This window comes from Hyla sarda, chromosome 3, assembly GCF_029499605.1.
Source record: "Hyla sarda isolate aHylSar1 chromosome 3, aHylSar1.hap1, whole genome shotgun sequence".
Taxonomy (NCBI): Eukaryota; Metazoa; Chordata; class Amphibia; order Anura; family Hylidae; genus Hyla; species Hyla sarda.
The window spans coordinates 139,203,004-139,221,777 of NC_079191.1; the positions used below are offsets into that span (position 1 = coordinate 139,203,004).

An 18,774-nucleotide genomic window follows, 5' to 3' on the forward strand; every position below is an offset into this window, starting at 1 on the left:
TTAAAGATGCACATTTACATGTACATTTTAACAGATTTCTTTCCCTGCTTACTTGCTTCATATCAGAATAAACATATACAATACAATGATATACATATACAGTACAAAGATATAATTGGAATACAGATATCATGATATCAGGTAGAAAATGGTGGTATCATATAGCTGGGCTAGCGTCCTCTAACACTTCAAAATGTCTCTATAGTATAAAAGCATTGTAATGGGTCTGGCAACTGCTTATGTCTATGACTATAGCTATGACAGCCTATGCATACTGTATGATTATATGACTACCTATGCATACTGTCCACAGTACACTATGCAATGACAGCTAGCTAAAAGGTCAGTACCGTATATAGCACAAAAAGACAAACTAAGAATGTCCAGCACGAGATGTGCATATAAAACTTGCTTTATTAATACTTGGCAAGGAGTCACAATACAGATAAGGAACGTCTGATGCATTTCGTGCCGGACATTCTTTGTTTGGATTCGTATGGTGAAGCCGTAGCGGGACCGGTGGGTCTGATAGCAAAGGTGTGTATTAGCGGTTTTAAGTGGATGAGCGGACAACACAGCTTTTTGTTCAAAATAGCACAAAAAGACCACCAATTCTCTACATTGTTAAGCTGAATGTTCCGAATAAAATGAAAAACATAGAAATAAAGAACCCTAACTATGAAATACCTTTCAGTTGTCATGTATTTCTTTAATTAATTTAGAGTCCAATAAATGTAACATTTTAACACGGTCTTTCCCACTATGCTCTTTTATGGCAGAATATTGATCAACATTAATTGGCCATTGATCGAGACAGCTGATGCAGCCATGTGATCACTGGATGACGGGCTGCCGAGTCTCTGTACGATTAGCTATGGAAATTACTAGACATTCAACTAACAGGTCCCAGATAATGAACTGCATTTGTAAAGTTACTTCTGCTGCATTCCTGACAATTCCCTGCTTGGAATGCTGATGCTTGTGCTCTTATGAATAGAGAATAAGCAAAACTAACCTGGATGAAATTCAAGATCATCATATTTTACAGTAACAATTCATTACTAAATAACAGCAGGATGTTCAATAGTGATACCCGGTGTGCCATAGAAGTATTATGTAATCGGCTTACATCAAATCACCTACTGTCCTCCTTGGCCCAGAGATCCCACTGATAACACACAGGAAGGTCATTTATAATCCACACTGCCGTTTACACAAATATGTCTTTTTGTCAAAATGCATTCACCAGGCAGCGAGCCAACATTCCTGTTATTGCAATTACAAGGCTCACTAATCTTCAGTGTAATATGTTTGCAAGGCAGCAGCTAAGTTCACACAGTTGCTTAGCAATAAATGCCATATTCTGCAGGTGAAGCTGGCAGATTTCCACAGTCCTTAAAGGGGTTGTCTGGACAATTTTCACCCAAAATGAAGCATTAAACAAAATATATATTTCAGCTTACCCCTACCTCACAAACCATACGGTCTAAAAATTAGCGCTCTGTGACCAATGTACGCCCACCAGCACCCCTTCAAAAATATGGTCACATGGATGCCACCCTGGGCAGCCTGATACTACATTTCCCATGATTCTAAGGTTTTACATGCCGGCATGTTAGAAGCCACTCTGCTTGGATTTCCACTGCCCAAAATTACATAAGACTCACACCTCTGATACACACACGCACACACAGTGAGCAGTGCTCAGCAAATCACTGCTGTGCATGCCCATTGAATATGAATATTCAGTGATTAGAATAGGCTGACTTGGCAGAGGGAGGTGGAGAGAAGGCTTGGAAGACGTATTCTGGTGACTTACCGAGCCCAAAATGGCCACCACAGCAGGGAAAGATGGGCCCCACATGCTAATTTTGGGGAAAAAGTAGAAGACTTCCGATGCAGCAGATATTTTAGATTACTCCGATATGCATTTAGCACACATTCATGTTATGAATGTGATTGTAAACCATTTCACCCAGTCTATTTTACACAACTACTGGAACTCCAATTGAAGCCCAATCCAACCGACTTCTTTTGCAGAAATTCATAACTGATGATAAAACTTGTGTTCACATTACACTCCCGAGACTAAAGAACAGTAAACACAATGGACCGCAAAAAGTGTGCAAACTACAAAGAAGGCAAATGCAGTTCCATCTACTGTGAAGGTTATGGTGACAGTTTTTTTGGGATGTGTGTGAAATATTCCTAATTGACTATCGTGAAAGGGAAAAAAAAAATAAGTAAAGTAGTATGAAAATTTACTGGAGAATTCATTAAAAATATTAAAATCAATAGAAATGGTCACATTTGGGAAAAAAAGAAGGGGCTGTTTCATTATGACAATACACCAGCTCAGATAATCAGTCGTTGCAATGGCTAAAAAAAACGTATCCCCTATCCACAGGACCTTTGCGGCGCATTGGCTTTCAGAGAGGAGCAGGTGCTACAGACCATTTATCTCCGGCACTCCAAAAGAAATGAATGACGCACGTGCAGTCTGAAGCACATGCTCCTTTCAGAGAGCCGAGAGGTCGTGAAGGAGATCGTGGGGAGTCAGAACCCCCGCGATCAGACACTTATCCCCTAACCTGTGTCCTGTGGTCATCTGGACCAGCAACCAAGCTCATTAAGTGCATTTCATTGTAAATTTATTTTGAGAAGAGTATTTATCTCCCTCCTACATGGTGGAAGGGAGACAGAGTTGGCTAAATTCCTGACTAGAGTGTATTAACCAGGCAGGAAGTCTGTTAAAAGATGTACACCAGACCGGGGGTTGGACTTATGAAGACGACAAACAGAGCAGATAGTTTGCAGAAGAAAAGCATGAAACATCACAGAAATCAATTTACTAGTATGTGTTAATGATGAGACAGTTGAATATAGGTTACATTTGTGAAAAACCCTTTAAATGGCCACTGTCACTTAAAAAATTTTTGGACATCTTGTAGAGACATATCAAAAGCTTTAATTGGTGTTAAGACCACGGCCATTAGCTAGGACTAGCTAGGAGAAGAGCACAGTAAGCAAGGCAAACTTACAATGTCTACGGGATTGCCTCAGTCAGCTGCACTTTTCTCTCTGCTTATTCTATCGATTGGTCGGGCTCTGTACCCTTTGGCCAGGTCTGTACACAGAACGGTCCAAACCTTTGACATGGCTCTAGGACATGTCAAATGTTTTTTTTTAAGTGGATTAAAGAGGAACTCCAGTACATAACATCATATCCTCTATTCACATAATGTATAAGATTATGGGGGGGGTCCCAGCGGTCAAATGAATCTATCGATCTCATGCCGATGCCCCGGCTCTCCTTGTGCATAGAGCAATCTCTATGTGCAAAGAGACTATCTACCAACATAAGAAGCTGTGGTCAAAACATCCCCTCCATGGATCTCTATAGGACAGCAGGACATACATGAGCAATGTTTCTCCAGCTCCCCATGGCCACTCCTGGCAAGTGAATTGTCGGTGTTCTGAACACAAATGTTCAAAACACCGGGGTGCAAGGCAGGAGATGGCAGGGGGCCTAGCAGTCAGACTCCCTGTGATCAGACATTTACCCCCCCCTCCTGTGGAAAGGGAATAATTTGTTATTTACCGGAGTTCCCCTTTGAGGCAAACCAGTTGGTACTACCTGTCTGATGACCTCTATGAAGAGGCTGCATTTTATTTCGGCACTGTTTCCTTAGCATTGCAGAAATATCAACAACAGTGTTTTTCAAAGTGTGTCTCCAGCTATTGCATAACTACAACTCCCAGCACCTCTAGACATAGTTTTGCAACATCCGGAGACACACTGTTGAAACTACCTATGGCACCTTACCGATACAACGGTACTGCAGTTTCTACACACGTTACTTATGCAGGCAAGAAGCCAGGAGAGTATGCTGTACTCACCCCACATTATCATACATTAGTGTTGTACCAGTGCATAAGGTCTATTGGCTCTCAGGAGCAGCTGTAATGTAGCAGGTCCCAGAAGAGATGAGAAGGTTAATCCAGTTTATGTGATTATTCATTGTAATGCCAATCTGAATGTAAAATACTTTGATAAATGCATGATGAAAGAATGACGCTGATCTGATCTATACACTCATAGACTGAATGATTCGCTAACAGAGTATATCTATCCGGAAGATGAACCTGTGCTCAAAGATTTCAGTCTGCTTAGTTCTAAGTTAAAATAATGTTAAAAGAGCATTTCTGCTGCAGATCTTCCAAATGTAACAAGACACAGGAAGTTACATTCTCAGTCAGCCGTTTTGGGGGCTATGCATAAAGGCTATGCCATTAGGTCACCAAACTATGTACCGTGGGGCATATTTACTAATACTGTCTACTAATTAGACAATGCCAACTTCATCAAGAGAGTGTAAAAATGTGCCATATTTATCACAGTGGCTCATGCGGTTTGATAAATGTGGTGCATATACTGAATAAACTGTTTAAAGGGGTACTCCACTGGCCAATGTTCGGAATATTTAGTTCAGAATACTATGTGTGCGCTGCCCCATTGTGACATCAGGCCATGCCCCCTCAAAGCAAGACTATGGGAGGGGGCGTGGTGGCCACCACGCCCCCTACCATAGACTTGCATTGAGGGGGCGTGACCTGATGTCACGAGGGGCGTGGTAGACCCCATGCAGCCCACACAGCGTTCGGAACTAAATGTTTCGAACAATGGCCAGTGGAGTACCCCTTTAAGGGTAGGGTCACACGTGCTGTATTTTGCTGCATATTTTCTGCAGTTGATTTTGCTACCCACTGATTTTAATGGGTAGGAAAATATGCAGCAGGAAAGATGCAGCAAAATATGGTACATGCGACCCTATCCTAATAGGTATCTGTTTGTTTGCTTACTTTACTCCAAAATGTTATGCTGCAATTTTGGGCACACTAAGTTGCATGTAAGCTACACCCTCTTTCCTCAGATGCCATGTCCCCTTTTTGATCAGGATAAAAAAAAATAATTAAAAAAAAAGGCAAAACTTCATGTATGTAAACTTTGAGTCATGTAAGACAGTTTATCGACACCAGAATCCTGGCGCATTTACAACAATAAGGGTCTATTCTCACTACGGAATCTCTGCCTAGAGCGGATGCTGAAAAAAATATATTTCCATTAGGACCGCGCCGCCAATGAAGTCTATGCAAAACTCTACTGAAAGAATGAACATGTTCATTATTTTGGCAGGTCTGGAATCCGGAATTTCTGCAGTGTGACGGCAAACTCATTCACGTCATGGTTACCTAATGCAAGACAATTTCTAAGCTGGATTTGCGAGCGGAATTCTGCTTGAAATACGTAGTGTGAATGAGCCCTTATATCAAAAGGCTTGTTTCATGAAGAAACTCCTTTTTACATAGAAGCCAGCCTAGTGATCAGCTGATCACCACAGGACTGGCTTCTCCAAATCTTGGCAGTAAGATTTTAAACCTAGGTAAAGCCACATTTGGTCATATATTTCCCCTGCAGAGCCCTCTGCAGGGTAAATGTAATGTTACAAGGCAGTTATTAAAATAATTGGCCAATCAGCTAACACCTAGGTCTGCAAGAGTAGGTGGTTCTCCACCATGGCTTATAGGGAGTGGTTCTCCACCATGGCTTAAATTCTAATCCAATGGATCCCAACCAGGGTGCCTCCAGCTGTTGCAGAACTACAACTCCCAGCATGCCCGGACAGCCTTTGGCTGTCCGGGCATGCTGTGAGTTGTAGTTTTGCAACAGCTGGGGGCCCCATGGTTGTGAAACACTGCTCTAATAGGACATATGAATGGAGGCTGCCTTTAGGTGACAACTCCTTTATAGAAATAACTCTTTCATGCATGCCCAGGGAGCTATGAATACAAACTAATTCTTTCCATTCATGTCAACGGAGGTTACGTTCTGGAAGAAATTGGCTATAAAATGTAGTAAATCATAATATTTAAATAAAAATAAAAAATAAAACAAGCTAATAGCACACCCTCAGGCGCATCTGTACGAGAAATTTTCGACTAAAAACTAGAAACAAGCTTTCAATATGCAGCTATTACATTATGTCGCAAAACATGCTCGTGGAGTGATTTTACAATACATACAGTGATTTATGATATGTTTCTGTAACTCATGTAGAAATACATGCATGATTAAATCTCACCTAAACCATTCCAAATGTTACAGCAAAATGACTAGCGCGAAATGGAACCGCACTCGTGTTTTTATTAGTATAACTGAATACAAACAGGAAAACAACTACATTTCCATAATCAAATCTTTGCATTAAAAAAAAAATATGAAAAATTAATTCCAAAACGACAAATATGCAATGGTAGAGTACGTTTCTATAGCATCTCTGACAGTACCTGCGTGGGCATTGTTCTGTGTAGCTTCAATGCCCCCTTCTGGTGGAATCTGGCAAAACACGCAGTGCAGTAATCCTCGCCACACTCCAAACACATCTTTGGTGAAAAGCATTGAATAGAACAAAAACAAAATTACTGTATTGACCACAGATTCTAGGAATTCTGGGCATGTCTTAAATTATACAATGAGCTCTACTTAATCAGCAAAACCTTCAAGAATTCTCCCTTTAGATACTTCAGAGAACGAGCACAATCTTCAAGCAAGCACAACAAGAAAAGGCGATGTCACTGTCAAGTGTCTGTGAGCGACATCACACTAAGGTGATAAAATAATGATGTTACATGCTCCGTGTTATTTGACACCTTTAGTCGTCTCTGTTACTGTATTGTATCAGGATTTGATTGCTTTGAATGTATAGTTACACTGAAAAACCTTTAGTAACGAAGACGTAATATTAATCAGTAGACGTAAGGGAATTCACTCACTGTTGTCTCCATTCCGAGATCCCAAATCACTACTAGAGAAGAACAAGTCAATTTCCCTCCCTCGGAGCTTGAAATTGTTGAATTGAGTCTCCCGATCTGCTAACCTATTTGCCCATATTTACGATTCACCTTGATGCATGAAATGGAAATGCTGACCCTGCGAAATCCAATCCCTCATCCTTATCACTGAATAATGACCAATTTACACACTTTTTTTGGGCAGTCGAACAATATAAACAAACAAGTTCCTGCTCGATTTCCGTTAATGTCCCCATTGATTTCAATTGGATAATTCTGCCACAAAATGCCATCAGTATTGAGCAGGAGAAAGTAGGTGACTATATTCTCTTTAGTAACTGGCAGACCCCAAGTCTGTGGGATAAACGAGGTCTGGAGATGATCGTACTAATTTGGCCATTGCTGACAGTCACTTTAACATAACGGTTCCTGACTTACATAGAAACATAGAATGTGTCGGCAGATAAGAACCATTTGGGCAGACTAGATGGGCCAAATGGTTCTTATCTGCCGGCACATTCTATGTAATTCAGGAACCATTATGTTAAAGTGACTGTCAGCAATGGCCAAATGAGTACGGTCATCTCCAGACCTCGCTTAAGTGTGGGATGAAAGAAGAACGCATCACTCTTTATGGAGGCGTTACGTTACCATTTCTGGATGTCGAACTCTTTGTCCCCAGTCATGGTCCTTAACTCCTATATTATTTGTTAATCTGGGCTCAAAATTAACTGGGATAAACTCTCTGAATATGCTAGGGAACAACACCCAAATCCAGTTTGCTGACAGGTGCAAGTTGCAAGTATCTTGATGTATCTGTTACGGCTGACATGAAAACCTATGTTGTCCGTAACAGGGGTACTCTGCTGCTCAGTGTTCGGAATTCCAAATGCTTAGAGCCGGCGCCTCGTGACATCATGTTCCCGCCCCCTCGTGACATCATGCCCCCTCAATGCAAGTCTATGGCAGGGGGCGTGGCGGCTGCCACGCCACCTCCCATAGACTTGCATTGAGGGGGTGGGGGGGTGACGTCACAAGAGGGCAGGGCTGTGGTGTCACGAGCCCCCAGCGCTGGCTCTAACCATTCGGAACCTGCTTTAACCTGCTCCTGGATAGGTTTGCTGAAATAATTACAGTATGGTGTAAGTTACCCTCTGTTTTGACCATGTAACCTGCATGATCTACAAAAACACTGTTTAAGAGTACCTTCCCATGGGTGAATTTAGAAGGGAATTTGCAGCAAATTGTAGTTCATGTAACCGGCTGTGGACTTTCCACTGCAGGAAAACCTCCAGTGGCTTGAACTCGCAGTGGGAAACTCACTGCAAGTTCGCTTTTAGATCTGCCCATGCAAGTGTACCCTAAAGAGTTTATCCAGCCTTAGAAAAACTGCTGTATTCTTCAAAAAGCTGCATCACAATGGGTGTGGTTTTGCAGCTCAGTTCCATTGAAGTGAATGAAGCAAAGTTGTAATACCATATGCAACCCGAGGACAGGTGTGGTGCCTGTTTTTAAAGAAATTAACTCTAATTTTCTATGGATAACCTGTTTAATATTCTGGCCGCTGTTATGCCAAGTGCTCAGGAGGAAGGCTCTTTGTGTTTGTTGCACAGAGGGAAGTTGTTCGACTGAAACAGAAGTTAACATTACACACACCTCCCCTATTCGTCCACTATATGGGGCTTAAAATTGCTGACACATTCTCTTTAATGGGAGCCTGTTATAAGTTTCATGCTGGCCAAACCAAGTCATCAAGGTGGTCCCAGGAAGGTTCTCCCCACCCCACCATCCTTGATTAATAGATCTCTTCTTCTTTGGGTATAGGGAGAGATATAGCAATCAAACTGGCAGGGTCTACTGGGGACCACCGGAGGCATCATGAAAGTGACAACAGGAAGATCCTTAGTCTTTGTAATAACAGTAATATATAACTAGCTTATCTTTTTTTTTTACTACTTTCTATAACTTTTTTTTTGCCAAAGGCTACTCAACAGTCTCAACAGGCATAAATGTGGTAATAACAGATCAACTGGGAAATTACTAACATATGCATTAACACCAATTACATTATTACAGTATTTATCCTGGATTAAACATAAAAAATGGCCACATCTGTCCACAAGTTATGTATTATATTGCTGCTTAACTTCAGTAAAGTACACAGCACTGGTTCCTGAAGAAAGCAGTCAAAGGGACAACCCCTTTGCAGCAAAGCTTCTGTGTTCTAGTGTTTAGCTTTTTGAGGATATCACAGGTAGCTTAATTCTCAAAAATTGTCTCTTGCAGAATTATACGTTGCTAGCTGGGTCACCAGCTCCTATATTGACCCCAATTGTCCTTTTTAGACCTCTTCCGCTGATCCATGCTTGTGTATGTATCTGATGCTCACAATTCAGATTATCATTTGAAAAGGATAAAACGTTCCTGGAAAGTGAAGCCAAGTCACAGGCATTTAAGTGGCCTTATGACTACTAGCAATCATCCACATACCTTTAGCCTTACACATGATCCCTATCAGTGCTGTTTTTGTTGTGACTTTGTGAACCATAAGGAATGGTCCTTAACTCCAGTTTGGTAATGTTGATAGAGAAGTAACATCACTGGTTACAATTACAGATGTTTATAAGAAATTCACATTTGTTAAAGGCGACCAATGGAGCATATGACTGACTATTTACGGTCAGTCATTAATGTGGGACCAGATTTTCAGCCTACCAGATGCTCCAACAAGTCGGCTGCTGTAGTCAAGTTTCTTATCTTGTTTTTGACTCTGTTGTTGGTTAAGTTCATTATCATTACAATGTCTACCAGCAATGAAATCTATGTACCGGGAGGACACAGACAGATGCACCAGGCATTCTAGCATCGCACAAAGAAATATGATTACTGCTGCTATCTTATAACTTTGGGAAGATGCCATTAAAAGATCATTAAGGGCGCCTTTGTGTTTCTCAGTGCAAAGTCAAACAGACAAATCCTGATTTGATACTTGGGAAACTGTAATTTTAAAGCAGGATGAAAGCTGAAGGACAAAAAGATTCGAGATTTTTTGGAACCAATGTTCCATTAGAAATCCGTAAATGGATGCATTTATTTAGCAATGTCAACCATGATGATTTTTTTTTTTTAAGGTCAAAGAAAATCTATAAAGGTTAGGGCAGAAAGCCAGCACTGAGGATGCTTTCACACAGGACTGTAATGCTGCAGATCTGTTGTGGACTGGGAAGTCAAAATTTGCAACAAATCTGCCACACTTTAGACCTGTGTGAAACCACCCTCAAAGTTGTTTTAGCCAACATTAAAAGGGGTTATCCCGGGGGCGTGGCCTGGCTGTCAGACTGAATGGTCACGCACTAGCTGAGCTCCGCTTTATATACTGTATATACTCGAGTATAAGCCGACCCGAATATAAGCCGAGGCCCCTAATTTCACCCCAAAAACCCAGGAAAACCTATTGACTCAAGTATAAGCCTAGGGTGGAAAATACATCATTACCCCCCTGTCATCATCCCGCCCTCCTCTGTCATCATCCCAAATCCCACTGTCATAATCCAGAACCCCCCCCCCCCCTTCATCCCTCCTGTCATCATCCAGACACCCCTCATCCCCCCATCATATAGATCCCCCTTTCCCCCCCCCTATCATTATCCAGACCCCCCTCATACCCCCCTGTCATCATCCAGACCCCCCTCTCTTGTTCTCTACTCACCTCCCCAGCTGCAGCTCTGTCGGTCCTTCCCTAGCAGCCGTCCAACGTCGCTGCAGGGACCGTCCGACTTACAGTGGGGAGGGTGAGCCGGTTCGGGCCATCCATCTTGACCGAGAGGCCCTCTTCTCCGCTGCGGGCTGGCTCCGAACTAGTGACGCTGCATTGACATCACTGCGTAGGTACGCCCCCGTTGCACACGGACGTCCCTGCACGGCGGCGTCAATGCAGCGTCACTAGTCCAGGGCTGGCCCGGAGCGGAGAATAGGGCCTCCTGGTGAAGATGGACGTTCTGGAACGGCTCACCCTCCCCACTGGAAGTCAGACGGTCCCTGCAGCATAGATGGGCGATAATGGATGGCCCGGCCCATCCCCTCGCCATCCCCACCGGTATGCCTGCGATTTTTTATTTTTCCCATCACTCAAGTATAAGCCAAGGGGGACGTTTTCGGCATGAAAAATGTTGCTGAAAAACTCGGCTTATACTCTAGTATATACATTAGCCCTTTACAGCGACTAAACAGTGTTTTCCAGAACTATTTTAGCAACCACGGACGTGGGAATCCTTCACCGACATGCCTGTCAGCAAAAAGAAGGTTAATAAGCACAACAGCTTGGCGAAAAGGGGTTATCCCAAAGTTAAAGGGGTACTCCGCAGCCCAAGCGTTTGTTACGAACGCTTGGAGCGTGGGGGTTGGGTGCTGCAGAGAGATTGCAGGGGTTCCAGCGGCAGGACCCCGTGATCAAACATCTTATCCCATATCCTTTAGATAGGGGATTAGATGTCTAGGGGCGGAGTACCCCTTTAAAACTTTTCAGTTACCCCAGGATAACTTATCTGATCAGTGGAGATCTGACTGCTGAGACTCTCACTACTAACTCCAAGAATGGGATTCCTTGTCCCCTGAGTAAATAAAGTGAAATAGTCCATGCTTGCTACATTTGTCAGTCCAATAGTGAGTGAATAGAGCAGTGGCCAAACATGTGTGCTGTTGTTTCATTCATTTAAGTAGCCCCTATTGTTGTGATTTTGGTGGTCCAAGCAGACTCCCACTAATCATATACTTACCATCTATGCTGTGAAATAGTGATAACTTTTAATCTTGAGATACCCCTTTAATTTTATCAGATTATGTTTGATTATTCGACTGTCATAAAAAAGGTTAAAGGGATTTTCCTATCTCAGCATGTAATTCCCTATACATAGGATAGGGGATACCATGATTGGAGGGGGTCCCCCATTAATCCATAAAACGGAGGTTAAATGTCCCCCAGAATGAACGGAGCTCTCTGTTCATACATGGCCAGTCCTCCGCACATAGTCTATAGGGCTTCCAACATTGCCAAGTGAGCAGATCCTTTAATTCCAGCAGCATTATTTTTCCCACTCTCAGGATCTTGTGGATAGGGAATAACATACTGAAATGGGAATACACCTTAAAGGGGTACTCCGCTGGAAAAAAAAATGTAATCAATTGGTGCCAAAAAGTTAAACAGATTTGTAAATTCTATTTAAAAAATCTTAATCCTTCCAGTGCTTATCAGCTGCTGTATACTACAGAGAAAGTAATTTTCTGTCCATTTTAGGAACTGTCCAGAGTAGGAGCAAATCCCTACAGCAAACCTATCCTGCTCTGGACAGTTTCTGACATGGACAGAGGTGTCAGCAGAGAGCACTTGTGGTCAGACAGAAAAGAAATTCAGACAGAAAGGAAATTCAAAAAGAAAATAATTTCCTCTGTAGTATACAGCAGCTGATAAGTACTGGAAGGATTAAGATTTTTTTAATAGAAGTAATTTACAAATTTGTTTCACTTTCTGGCACCAGTTGATTTAAAAAAAAAATGCTTTTTAGCTGAGTACCCCTTTAAAGAGCATAATGGCAAAATGGCTCCTACATGTTTATTTGCACCGTGTTTATTGTGCACTCACATAGCACAAAATTATCATGTACTTCTGTGTTGGTAAGAAGTGTGAGATTAATCAGAATTAAAGGAATGTAATCCTCCATTACCAGTAAATGTCCACATACCAGTAAAGCACTTTTGCTTTCACACTGTCCACATGCTTTGCCCTTGATCTTCGGCTTCTCTGCGGCTGGCACGCTAGTAGTCCTTGACAACGTCTTTTGTTTCTCAGGCTCTAGGTTAAGCACAACAGAGATCAAGTCATGTGAATGGAAAGGCAGAGAGGACTGAGGAAAGCACTTAATCACCTGTTATATATTAAGTGTTCTGTATTCTGGCAGAAACACGTCACTTACTGGCAATCCGCAGCCACAAATTATTCTACAATGTGCAGCGTACGATTAACGGAAACTTGACTATTCAATATCTGTTCCTTCACAACTCACTAGTCACCATATGCAGCCATGCATTAGTTTAATTTAACAAGTTTGGATATTGACTAGAGGCCAACACATGGAAATGGAATAAATCACATCTGACTAATGGAAGCAGGAAGTCATACCTGCAAGTGAAATATGGAACCAATTTACTTAGAGGACAGAATTGGTTAAAAACTCCAGTGGGGATGATGGATGATGGTAATGTGACCGCATACATTCACTAATTGTTCAGCAATTAAAGGGGAAGTGTCTCTTGGCTTTAATAAACCAAGATAGCTTAGTGAGATAGTACTGGAGGGAGGGAAACATGCCAGTGTGTATTGTGTAAATATTTCAATACCCATTCACATTGATGTTATACACCCATTATAACAGTAATATAAATACCAGTGACCTGTACTGTAATTGACACACAATAAGGCCCCATGTACATAATGATACTACTGTGCCATACAAATTCCAAGTGGTACTCAGCCATTATACAGCACCTATAGAAATCTATAATTCCAATCCTTATAAGCAGTGCATCTAGAGAGAAGACCTCTGTATTACAGCACAGTATGGAAGCACTATAGAGGGGTACACAAACTGACAAAATGAATGTACATACCTTGCACTATATTCAGATTGGCAAAAAGTTGCACATTTTGCACAAGCAATTCGTTTTGCGACTTTTTGCCAATCTGAGTCCAACTTGGCAAGTGAGTGAGGCTTGGTGAAGAGGGAGCACAGTTACACATGTAGGGGGAGGGTGACTGTGCCTGCCACTGAACTTACTACAATTTACGCCCAATAGCAGTCATAAATTGTAGTTGTAAACTACGCCAGCTCCGAGCTGGCATACATTTCGGTGGCTGCTGCATGGATGGCCTCCAGATTCTGGATCTATCCCCCTATGTGTTTTTAGACACTTTGTGCTTAATCTGACAAGGGGTGTGGCTTATAGATAAAGGAAAGTCTGACTAAAAGGCACCATTGTGTGCCAAAATAGTTGTCCAGATTGCTGGTGAACTAAGCCATCTAATTTAAGATATTAAGTTAGATAACAGTGGTTAGATAACCCTGATTTACTAAAACTGTCAAATTCTAATTACAGTGGCTCTGACTATTTGATAAATCTGTTGCACTCTTTAACTTACTTTAGAACAAACTATAAAGTTGGCTTATACAGCGCCAGAATTTTGGCACAGGGTGTTGCATCTTAAGCCATTCCCCTTTTTGGGCACGAGATGGAAACATGTCTAAAAAATTTTCTAAAACTCATAATAAATGTGACACAAATCATATAAAAACAGTTTTTTGGCACAAACTGTGCCAGAATTTTGGTGCATTTGCAATAGTAAATCAAGGTAACACAAATTGATCAAACACGAGTTACAGTGATAAATTCACACTGTCGATGCGCTCCGGCAAATAAATTTTATTTATTTTTTTGCAGTTTGCCGGACGTAATTTTGCCGAGCATACCGGCATATAACGGGTCTCGATAGACCCCATTGTATTCTATAGGTACCGTTATTTTCAGGGAAAAAAGACAGAGAAAAAGACGTTGCAAGCACTATTTTTTCTCCAGCTTTTCTCAATCCTAAAATTAACGGGCTTCACACTGCAGGAGACAACCGGCAGTGTGAACGTAGCCTTAGACTGCTTTTATTAAACAGTTTTAGTAAATAAGCCCCACTATGTACTGTATAAGAAGACAGCAAAACGTTTTCAGATGTCAATATCCTCTGTTCGGAATGTAATTAAGAAATGACAGTCATCAGGAACAGTGGAAGTTAAAGTAAGATCTAGAAGACCAAGAAAAATATCAGACAGAACAGCTCACAGGATTGTGAGAAAAACAATTCAAAGCCCACGTTTGACTGCACAATCCCTCCAGAAAGTTCTGGCAGACACTGGAGTTGTGGTACACTATTCCACTATAAAGAGATACTTGTACAAATATGGTCTTCATAGAAGAGGTTTTCTTCTGATGACTCTTCCATGTCGTCACCACAAAAATCAGCATTTTAACTTTGCAAATTAACATATAGACAAGCCTGATGCATTTTGGAAACAAGTTCTGTGGACCGATGAGGTTAAAATTGAACTTTTTGGCCGGAATGAGCAAAGGTACATTTGGAGAAGAAGGGGAACAGAATTTAATGAAAAGAACCTCTGTCCAAGTGTTAAGCATAGGGGTGGATCAATCATGCTTTGGGGTTGTATTGCAGCCAGTGGCACAGGGAACATCTCACGAGTAGAAGGAAAAATGGATTCAATAAAATTTCAGCAAATTTTGGATGCTAACTTGATGCCATCTGTGAAAAAGCTGAAGTTAAAGAGAGGATGGCTTCAACAAATAGATAATGATCCTAAAAACACCTTGAAATCCACAGGGGATTACATCAAGAGGCGTAAACTGAAGGTTTTGCCATGGCCTTCACAATCTCCTGACCTCAACATAATTGAAAATCTATGGATAGACCTTAAAAGAGCAGTGCGTGACAGGCAGCCCAGAAATCTCAAAGAACTGGAAGACTGTTGTAAGGAAGAATGGGCAAAGATACCTCAAATAAGAATTGAAAGACTCTTGGCTGGCTACAAAAAGCGTTTACAAGCTGTGATACTTGCCAAAGGGGGCAGTACAAGATATTAACTGTGCAGGGTGCCCAAACTTTTGCAGATGCCATTTTTTTTTTTTTTTTTTTTTTAAGTGTAAATGATGGAAATAAAATCTAACTTTTGTTGATATATTATAAGAATGTCTAATCTGTAGTTTGGTGCCTTTTGGAGATTTTTTTCATCTTTCCTTGGCTTCTTTATACACATTAATACAAATTTTTACCTGAGGTGCCCAAACTTTTGATCCCCACTGTATGATACGATCTCTATATATGCAATGCCTCTTGAATCTAGAGTATTTTATGCATTTAAACAAGAGATCCCCTCCTTTAAAGGTCTATAGTCCTGTACATAGCTTATTCAGGTGGCTGAATGTGCTTTGTGCTATGAATCTTTAAAATGAAATATAATAAAGGAAAGATTTTATGGGGAATCTACTTTCATGCTGGATAGGCTTTTTGGACTTGGTTTGAGGTTGTCCATGCACCTGCAGATTCACTTCTTAAAACTGCGTTGAAAGCTAAACCTCTGACTTATTTTATGAATTCTAGACTAATATAATTCTACATTGACAGGTTTTCTAGATGGACAATATACTACAGTATAGTGATGTGCACCTCTAATAAATCAGAGCTGAAGAAATTGCTTGTCTCCCGTACAGGATATATATCTTAGGATCCTGTAAGGATAAAATGCTCTCTGGTAAGGTGATCAACCAGAGTAAATGAAACAGAGACAGGGCCTGCACTTCATGGATATCTGAATGCCATGATGGATAGCTGAAAATGCTACAAAGTATTATTCCATCAGTGCTTACAGTATAGAGTTACACTGTATATATCACAAATAAGTATTAGTCTATCAGTGCTTACACATTATATATCACAAATAAGTATTATTCTATCAGTGCTTACACTGTATAAATCATAAATAAGTGTTATTCTCTCAGTGCTTACACTGTATATATCATAAATAAATATTATTCCACCAGTGCTTACACTGTATATATCATAAATAAGTACTATTCTATCAGTGCTTACACTGTATAAATCATAAATACCTACCGCTTAAATGTTTTTGGTGGCCGCAAGATTGAATCTACGCTCGTGGAATTCTGCGGAGCGGAGATTCCGCAGTGTGAATATATCCTTAGTATTTTTCCATCAGTGCTTACACAGCATATATCATAAATACATACTGAATGTACAGGGTGCCACTGCTTGAACAATAGATCAAGGGAAATTCAATGAAGACTCCACCATGGAAGGCTGCCATAATAATTTTAATATTCTTACATATTGGATTGGCAATACTAAACTTTCTGGGATGTGAACAATGTATTCATTTGAGGAGATTTATTAAACCTTGTTTGGAGGAGCAGTTGTCCAAAGGGAAACTGAAAACTTTTACCAGGTTTCACCACAGATCACAGTTGATTGCTGGGATCTCAGCAGGGGAATATACTGCGATCAGTTTATTGTCACAAGAGCAAGTAGGGATTGTCGATTAGTTTAGAGCAAGTTCATAAAACAGATACCAGTTTTCATTTTTAAAAAGTCTTCTTTTAAAACAGCAGACAACTCAAAAAAGTTGTCCAGTATTGAAAAGCTGTTTTCATGCATCCTATTAGGAAATGATGTGGTTATGTCCCTGGTTTAAGTGCCTCATGTGTTAGGAAGGGTAGCTACATAGAACGTCCCTCAATCTGGACAGGCAACACATAGATATGAATAGACACTGTAATGCTTCATTTCTCCTGTGGTGGTGGTGCTGAAGGCACACTGAATACATTTTGCCAGATTTCCCCACAGATCACAGTTGATCGCAGGGATCCCAGCAGGGGAATACATTGTGATCAGTTTATTGTCACAAGGGGATTGCCAACTAGTTTAGAGCAAGTTCATGTATTTACCCATCACATTTGATAAGACTGCTTTAAACTAGTTAATACATTTTACCTTGAAGTGGGGTTTGGAGGACTTTCAGCTTCATTTTTCCAGAAGGAACCTAAAATAATAATAAAAAATAAAGATAAAATTATATTTTGGGGAGGTGGCAAGGCAATGTATAACAATTATTTTAGTCCAACACAAAACAAAAAACACATCTTAAAAAGGGTTCAAGAAATCTAACTAGTTTAAAGAAGAACAAGGCTAACAAACTAAACTAATCAGAGTCCTATTGTTTTACACCACTACACCTATGTAGGTTTTATGACTGTTTTCAGCTACATGATCTGCATTTACATGGCACCTTCTGCATCTGATGCGGCAGCTGAAATTGTAGAACTGGCACCATCAGCGGATAATTAATGGGCTTTGTGTTGCATTTTTATACAGAGAGGAGTTCCAATTCCCCAATCCAGATTCAATACAAGATATTTTATTGAGGGAAATACAAAAAAAAGTGTAATCCCTAGCACAAAGCTGTCAGTCTCCACCTGCAGACTTCTTATTACAATAAATGGATGCTTGATTTTATTCAGCATACTGAAACTGCAGCACGCTAGCTGACTGCTCCCTGTGTTCTGCTGGTTATCTACTTGACTATGACAGACAGTGCCTGATAGACAGCGTGCCACAAGGGTGGTGAGCCTCATGTTCTACTGATGATTTATTTTTTGACATTCATACTGATTTACAACAGTGAAAGTGCATATTAACAATGAATGCTGCAACAACGAAGGCAAAGAAACTGTTCATTCTATTTATTCTGAGTGAGTATAAGCTACAGATGCCCCCCTGAAGAGTGGCATTCTGCCAAGGAGGACAGTCATGCTACTTCTACTGAGGTCATAGAGCGCACAGCATAACACCAATGCCCCCGAGCATCCATCCATGTTCCTAGAAGCTTCCTGTCTCTGTCCTCCCTTGCATTTTAATTAGTACTCTTAAGAATTTAACCCCTTCCCACAACAACAATTTTTGGTAATGGCATTGTTGTTGTTTGCATCACCTAGATAGTTTTTTTTTTACTGATTTGAGTCAGCTACTGCAATGTGTTCTTTTTTCCATTTTGTGATTGTATTTTTTGTAGATTATTATGGGGGCTGTCATCTAGTCTGAGCTGTTTTTAACAGCATTTAGAGATATGCTTTATATACAAAGGCAACAATAGACAGGACCTGTCCCATTCACATAAACTGGAAGCATAACCAGGCATTCTCTGTGACCTTTTCAGAAGCCATTCTATAGGGAGATTGGGTGATTTCTGCTATCTATACACTGGCGACAACTTTCATTATACTTCTGATGATAAGGGC

The 18,774-nt window shown here is 40.8% G+C and overlaps 1 protein-coding gene across 7 annotated transcripts in view; it reads right to left on the reverse strand.

The window, feature by feature from the left end:
* The window catches only part of ZBBX (zinc finger B-box domain containing), a 205,916-nt gene that overhangs the window by 146,231 nt on the left and 40,911 nt on the right, over window positions 1-18,774 (reverse strand). For 6 of the 7 annotated variants that reach the window (XM_056565098.1, XM_056565096.1, XM_056565100.1 and 3 more), the window contains 3 exons: window positions 17,471-17,519; window positions 12,591-12,700; window positions 6,349-6,444 (listed from right to left, as the gene is read on the reverse strand). In XM_056565098.1, the coding sequence (XP_056421073.1) occupies window positions 6,349-6,444; window positions 12,591-12,700; window positions 17,471-17,519 (255 nt within the window). The remainder of the gene's footprint in view (window positions 1-6,348; window positions 6,445-12,590; window positions 12,701-17,470; window positions 17,520-18,774) is intronic. The other variant, XM_056565101.1, reaches the window with a different exon arrangement.